Genomic DNA, 8198 nt, shown 5'->3' on the forward strand with positions numbered 1-8198 from the left:
AGCAGGTTAATTCCTTTGGCTGCAATATCTTGAATCACTGCTGTGTAGTATAAGAATGTCCAGCTATTTCCTTACACTTGTTTCCTACATGATGGTTCAATGGGGGACAGAACCCCCATTTTTCTCATGAAAAAAAAAAAAGAAAAATGTGACAGATGTTTGTACATGTGCTCCTTTGGTGTGGTATGATTCATTTGATACAAAAGCAGAATGCACAAATGTCTGGATAATCTATAGCACTGTTCACAGAGAGTGATTCTAAATCTTAATGTCATAAAGTCCCAGTTGACGTGTGAAAGCCATACCATGATGAACTTTTGACAAAACTATGTATATTGTTGAATTACAAAGCAAATACAACTACAGCACTTACCATCACTATTTTAATAAGCCACCTAGACAGCTGTTGTACCTTTAAAGTGCAGCTCCTGTCAAATCTGTTTTGAATATGGAAACTTGTTTTATGGCTTTAGCTCCCTCTATAGGAAAGCAAGTCATAAAATCTTCCTCTGTGACGTAAAGGAATAACAAAAAATAAACCTCTAGCATGTTCTCCATTTATCCAGACCCCCCTTAGTTCCACAAGAATATTCCAAAAGTTACCAATATAAGAAAACCCACATCTGTTGTGCTCTGTTAATACAGCTTCAATGAGACTTTACATTGAAGACCAAAGTCACACCAAAAGTAGTGCAGGCACCATGTCAAAGTCACACCAATTTGAACGAGTGCCATTGAAAAGAATGGGCTGTGACATCCAAACTCGCATTGCAAGGTGCACGTGAATGGAGACCAAGTAATTACTTGGCAGTTCAATGGATTACCTTAGGTTCTAGCCACAGCATTTGCCATTTACAGTTTCATGTGAGCAAACAAAATCCTTGTATTGCCACCACATAATTTTTGGCAGGCACACTCCAAGTGATTAAAATCTCAAATTGACAAGAATACATTTCACCTTCATAACGGCAGTTACACAATTCAGTTATTAGTACTGCCTGTCATTTATGTTGAGCCAGTGAACATGTGTGCAGATCAGAATTTTCAATTTTAGCAGCAGCATTATTTGCTCTAGCAACTCACTCAAAGCCAGAGAGCCATGCAACTAGCATTTCCCTTCAGCTCCAGTTAACCCACAAGCATCCCTAATCTTCATTTTGGGGATGTTAACAGACAATGAGGAGGGGTTATAGTCAGTCACTTTAGGAAGCTGTTACCAGGATTTTGAAAAAAAAAAAAATTAAAAGTATAATAAATATATATACTTTCTAAAAAGCCAGCTGTAAGTGACAGCCACCAGCACTCACATATTCCAAAACTAAAGCTGAAGGAAAAAAAAAAAAAAAAAAAAAAAAAAAAAAAAAAAAAAAAAAAAAAGTACATGTGCAACCATGTTACCATTAGAGATTTATTATTGCCATGCATCTACAATACAAAGCAAGTTACACAGATTCAAAGGCAAGGCTTTTGAGAGCAAGACGGTTATAGATGCAGTTTGCCAAAACCGTTTACTGTAGCAACTTCCCCTAGTCCACTCCCAAGAACACAAGTATTGACATCAGATAAGTTATTGAACTCAGTGTCCAGCAAGAGGTTATCAGCTGGTGATTCTATTCTTCCACCCATTATCACCATCATTGTGTGTTCTCAATTAAGCAAAAGCCACAATGCTTATGAGAATTTGTTGGAAGCTGCTGTACTGGCTTCTGCTCAAAGTTGTCAACTCATTTCAGTTTTTAAAAATGTTCTGGGGCTGCCCTGTACCAGAGAATAGGGTTTTATTAATCTGTTCCTCAGCACATAAGATTTCCCAGCATTAACTACAAAATCTCTGTAAATAGCAGAAACCTATTAGCAGTAGGCAGCCCTACCTGTGGCACCCACACCAATTCCCCAGGCAGTCACTCCATGAAGCCAAACCTGACTTTACAAACAAAACTATGTGGAATATAATTGCTTCATGACAGACTCATTTGATTCTTGTACCCTCTGTTCCAAAAAAGGGGGAAAAAAAAAAATAAAAAAAAGTTGAAGTATCACTAGCATGTTTGGTGTATTAGTTTATTTTCTTCCCATTTAAAGGCCATTGAAAAGCATTTACAGTTTCCCCAAGTGCATTACAACAAGAAGGGGAAAGGAAAAAAGAAAAAAAAGCAGTAACAAAATAAAGCCGCCTTGTCTCCAGGCAACTAAACAAAAGTCATTTTACTGCAACATATACACATTAAATATAGTATACAGTCCATGCAGCTGCTCAGCCATGTTAGAGGGGATCTTGGCTCCAGCCATCAGTGCATTACAGTCCATAAATTTCATTGTGCCTTTTTCTAGCCAGACTTGAAGAGGAGAATTGCAACCTGGCCCAAGTAGAAATAGATGAAGTGTTTTGTCTCATGTGTTACATAGCTGCCAAAGTTTCTGCCAACAATGCAGTGCCAAGTTGGGTTGTATTTCTTGTCAAATTCCTACAAAAGAAAAAAAAAAAAAAAAAAAGTGACATAAATGCAAAAGGGAAAAAAGTTACATTACTGGGGCAACCAATATATGGCAAAAACTGAGGGGCACAAGATGAGACAGTCATACAATTACTAAAAGTAACAGTCATCTTCAGTAACTGGAACTTAAAGGGCAACTCCACTCATGGGAAAAAATTAGCAAATACTGTATAACAGGGATATGCAATTAGCAGACCTCCAGCTGTTGCAAAACTACAAGTCCCATCATGCCTCTGGGTGACATGCTTGTGGCTGTCATAATCTTGCTATGCCTGATGGGACTTTTAGTTCTGCAACAGCTGGAGGTCCGCTAATTGCATATTCCTGCTGTATAAGGATGCAACACAAGTCAGTGTAATGAATGACCAAAAATGACCTTTCCTTTTCAATCTGTAACATTAGAACACTGTCCACCGGCAATGCCCTCACCCGAAGCCTATCTATCCCTCAGCTCTCAGGTGCAGGCACCAGCATCTTCAGTAAGGGAATCAGGAAGTGAAGCCTTGCGGCTTCACAGCCTGGCTCCCTACTGCTCATGCGCGTCCTCACTGGTCTCTGCTGTCTTCTGGGACCCCTGTGTCTCCCAGAGTGGGAGGAACTGGAAGTTCAATTTTTGGGAGGAACACCGCTTGAAAGAAATACGAGTTAGTGCTATATGGTTTCAGAAAAGTTACTACAATTTGACATAAAAGCCCCCTGCAGTAACCCCTTAAAGGAATTTAGTTGCAGAACTAAAGATACTAAAATTATATAACTAAGCAAAACCATTATTTTCCCTCAACCTCCAGATCATGTAATGCAAAAAAAAAAAAAAAAGCGATTTAAACTTGGAATTGCAATTTGACTGTTTGCAAAAAATGATAAAATACCTTTTTGATATAGGCAGCAATGTCTTTCTCGATGTTGTATTTCTCCATAGCTTGTGTGGCACAGTCCACAGCATCCTGCTGCATGTCCTCAGACATGTCAGCATTCTTGATCACAGCCTTTCTGTCAGACATATTGTACCTAGAACAGAGGAGTAAAACATGTTATCCTTTGGGCACACCCTCCCAGTTATTCACAGTATATAGTCTTGCAGGGAACCGATAGCCCATATTTAAACAAATATTTAGTGGGTTTACACGCATGCGTGTCTATGGGAAAGAGGCTGACAAATCAATGTAGCATTCATTAGGTAATCAGCCTAGTTTGGGGTACTGGCAACAAGAGGATAAAGAATTATGACCCACTATATTTGTAGTGTGGCCTACATTGACTGCTGGCACCAAGTCATTCTTATGGACCACCTTTGCTTCTCTAGGTATGCAGCACACACACACACACACACACCACTGAATATGCATCGCAACAGGGGCATGCTACGTTTGATAAATTTAGACTATTTTGCCAGTTTTCCCAGTAACTGGGGAAAAAAAAAAAAAATCCAGAGCCAAACACCAAGACACCTGTCAAAAATACAAAGTCACACTATCTAGTGTAGGATACAACACAGCTGATATCTGTAGCCACCTCATCAATTGACCATCATCAACACATTAGTTACAATTTAGCAGCCAAACTTTCCCAGTTGTATTTCAAACTAGTTTAATGTGACCTTTAGTGTAACAAAACCACATCCTGTATAAAAGATACATTTTACTATGCAATATTTGTATGCCATACACTACCACTTTAACTAGAGACAATCACTGGAAAGTAGCTGCTGAAAAATATATCTTGGAGGCAGCACAGTAGTTTGTTTTGGCAACATTTGTAGCTAAACCTAACTGCAACCACGGAAAGTTTTGACAGCTACAGGCGGCCAAGAACTAATAATGCATTGAGCTTCAGTGTGAACAATGCTGGGAATGGCCAAGGTTGAAATGTGGGCGTAGAACTAAATGGGACTTTGGCATTGCTGAACTGACACCTTTGATGTTCTGGGGGGAGCCCTAGCCTCAGAATGAAAGCAGAAAAGCTCACAGCGGGATCTTCCTATGAACTCTTCACTGGTGTTAAAGGTGAAAAAAAAAAAAAAAAAAAACACACACGCACACATGATATAGTGCTGCCAGTATGCCCATCATATACATGAAGAAATGTATGCTATGACCAAAATCTGGAAAGGTAAATAAAACAATCTTAAACTGGTGTACAAGGTAAACACCCAAACACACACACCAATAAAAGGACTAAACGATATTAAAGTGTAAAATTACTTCAGCAAAAAAAAAAAAAAAAAAAAAAAAAAAAAAGTGGGGTGTTATGCATTCTTTTTTACACTTTCACTTATAGTCATATCACCACAAATATGATTTGATATATTGTCAGTGCTGAAGTCATTTAGTCCATATATTGGCATTTGGTAGGTGTTTACATTGTACGCTTTTTTTTATTTTTTTAAAGGAATATTAAAGTCTGATTTTATTTAATTACAAACATGTTATACTTACCTGCTCTGTGCAGTGGATTTGCACAGAGCAGCCCCGATCCTCCTCATGTCGTGTCTGCGCATTCCTGCGCCCCCTTCCTTCTTCTGCAGAGTACACCCATAGCAGTTTGCAATGGGGGTTCCTGAGCCACTGCTGAGTGTCCCATTTAAAAAAAAAAAAAAAAAAAAAAAGGCTCAGCACCGCCCCCTTAATGGCTGTGATTGACAGTGGGAATCAATGGCTCCTGCTGCTATCTCAGCCAATGAGAGGGCAGACATCCTGAAGAGCCGCTGCTCTTGTGTACATTGCTGGATCAAGTTAGGTGAGTATTTGGGGGGGGGGGGGGATGGTGTAGGAGCTGCTGCACAGGTTTTGTTTTTTTACTTTCATGCATAGAAGATGAGACTTGTAACATTTTAGGACCATTTGTAGTTACTTTTTTAAAGTTTACTGACATTACAATGGCATCTGTCTCAGCAGCTTACCATAAACTTGACTAAAATGAGGATCTTCAGGCTGTATGAAAAAATAAAGTCAGCAACTACAAAAAACAGTAGCTGCTGTTTTATAATAGGAGCCTTACATGTCCAATGAACCAGGGCTGTCCTCACCTAGACTGAGCTCTGACTCCTTGCCGCTTTGCACTGTGCATGCGCAAGCTGTGCAGTGAAAGGTCCCAGAAGGCTGCAGGACCAATGACGTGTCCCAGAAGGGAGGGCATGAACTTCCACTGAGATCGCCAAGGCAATCCAAGCAGAAGTTGGAACCTGTCAAAACCAGATAAACACCCCCCCCCCCCCCCCCAAAAAAAACAAAAACATTATAATAATAGAATAGATGTATCCAAGAGTGATAGAGGAGGTGGGGCGGAAAAGTAAATCTCTTTTTGGGTGATGTTCGGCTTTAAAGTGGTTGGAAACCTCAGACGCGAAATATTAAAGCATATCCCTATATAGACTGTATTTATCACAATCCAGGACACTAGGTGTCATTTCTGTCTCCTGCTTTGTTCCCTTGCTATCAGCATAAGTCAACCTCTGACAAGTTCTCCCGATACCAAGAGGAAAAAAAAAAAAAAAAAAGTGGTGATGGGGAGGGAGCTCCAGCTGATTGACAGCCTCAGCTTTGTTCCTGAGTGCAGGGGGGGGGGGGTTGTCGTCCCTTCCCTCCAATCAGCTCATCTTCAGCACTCTGCCCCTTTTTTCTGAACTCTTAAGCAAGCTTTAAAAAGATTCTGGACTTTGAATTGATGAAGAGAAGACTGCAAATAGACAGGTACAACTTATGCAGGTAGGAGTGGTTTTTATCTGCAAACAGTCCCTTTACTGGGTATATGGAAGGGTTTGCAACCACCTTAAAAAGGTACCCTAATATTACCATTGCATTTGGACCAGCAGGTTCTTACCATGAACTTGCCACTGGTGTTAAGGGGGCACACTATAGTGGCATTGGCCTCGGCACCCACTTGCCCATGACCTCTTCCCTGGTATTAAGAGGAATTGAGATCACTGTGGCATTGGTCTTAGCATCTTATCATCATGACCTCTTCCCTGGTGTTGGGGTGGATTGAGACTACTGTGGCTTTGGTCTCAGCACCTTCTTAGCTCTTCCCTGGTATTGGTCTTAGCACCTTCTCACCATGAGCTCTTCCCTGGTAATGAGATGGATTGACACTACCATGAACTCTTCCCTGGTGTTAAGATGGATGAGACCACAGCGGCATTTGTCTCAGCAGCTTCTTCCCATGAACTCTATTGGTGTTAGGGTGGAGTGAAACTCCAATGGTACTGCTGGATAGGAATGGAAAGGTATAGCTACCTAGGAAACACGTGAGATGATGCAGCTGTTTTATGTGAACATGACCCACCCAAACAACAGGTTTGCTGGGCCACAAAGCAGCACCATCCATATGAAGACTAACTGTGCTACTTAGGCCACCCCCTGCACAGCCACATTACATAACAGGAGGGCATGCACAAGCAACTGTGCATTCAGATCCCAAAATTACACGAAGATCCCCATGTGCAAAATATGGCTGCTGAGAAGATGGTCATTACAATCAATTAGTCATTAAGACATGGTCAGCTGTAATAGGAAATAAAGCCAATGTAAGGTATAGAGTGCTGGAGGTTGGGCTTAGCAGTGCTGGCCCATCAGTCAGTAGCCATGCCCTTTAACACTGCACTGGTCCGGGCTGACCAAGAGGGCCCTATTCACCCCTTTGTAGGTCTGCAACGTAACGCTAACACGACCCCAACCAGGACACCCACCTCACTCTACACGAGTCGCCGCCTAGCTCATAGCATAGGCAGCTTCCACAAAGCTCCAGCGTACATTGGAAGCAGAGCAGCGTCCACAAGGCCCGGACTCTCCCCTCAGTCCTCTTACCTATCACAGTGTAGAAATCCCCCTCAGTGCGCTGTGTCTCTCTCCAGACCTGACTAGCGCTCTAACACTCGGCGTCCCTGTGAAATAGCAGCCCCTCCCCCTGCAGTGCCTCAACCAACCGCCGCCGCTATTGGTGGAAGCCGCGCCCTCCCCAGCACTGCAGGCATTTTCCTCTAGCTCTCCTCTCCCTACATCTTATTTCATCCCACAATGCCGTGAGAGGAATTGCGGAGCTCCGGACCACGAAAAACAGTGGCCTATCAACGACTCCGTCTATTTCATGGTTCCTGCTTCTCCCCGAATCTGGACAAAGTTTGTCACATCCACCTCACCGACTGATATAAGGAAAGGATGGGGCTGGCAACTGCTGTGAGAGACCTGACTAAACACCAGGTGTTTTATTACCCTGACTGAATGACATGGAGTGTGCTAAAGCTAACTGTGTGTGTCATGAAGAGTTCCCATAGTGTCACCCACCCCCCCTCTTAAACATGTTGCCACCCCCCCCCACCATCGGTTCTAAAACATGGTGTCACCCCCCCCCTCTAAAATATGGTGTCACCCCCCCTCTAAAACATGGTGTCACCCCCCCCCCTCTAAAATATGGTGTCCCCCCCCCCTCTAAAACATGGTGTCACCCCCCCTCTAAAACATGGTGTCACCCCCCCTAAAACATGGTGCCACCCCCCCACCATCGGTTCTAAAACATGGTGCCACCCCCCCCACCATCGGTTCTAAAACATGGTGTCACCCCCCCCTCTAAAACATGGTGTCACCCCCCCCACCATCGGTTCTAAAACATGGTGCCACCCCCCCACCATCGGTTCTAAAACATGGTGTCACCGCCCTTCATCTGTTCTAAAACATGGTGTCACCCCCCCATCTGTTCTAAAACATGGTG

At 42.6% G+C, this 8198-nt stretch overlaps 1 protein-coding gene across 1 annotated transcript; it reads right to left on the bottom strand.

The window, feature by feature from the left end:
- Positions 1-2047: 2047 nt before the first annotated feature.
- DYNLL2 (dynein light chain LC8-type 2) lies at positions 2048-7432 on the bottom strand. Its single transcript, XM_073616084.1, has 3 exons — positions 7298-7432; positions 3365-3503; positions 2048-2465 (listed from the first exon to the last, which is right to left on the bottom strand). The coding sequence occupies exons 2-3, from the start codon at positions 3494-3496 to the stop codon at positions 2328-2330; spliced, it is 270 nt and encodes an 89-aa protein (XP_073472185.1). The 5' UTR covers positions 3497-3503; positions 7298-7432; the 3' UTR covers positions 2048-2327.
- Positions 7433-8198: the final 766 nt, after the last annotated feature.

The sequence above is a fragment of the Aquarana catesbeiana genome, linkage group LG02, assembly GCF_042186555.1.
Source record: "Aquarana catesbeiana isolate 2022-GZ linkage group LG02, ASM4218655v1, whole genome shotgun sequence".
Taxonomy (NCBI): domain Eukaryota; kingdom Metazoa; phylum Chordata; class Amphibia; order Anura; family Ranidae; genus Aquarana; species Aquarana catesbeiana.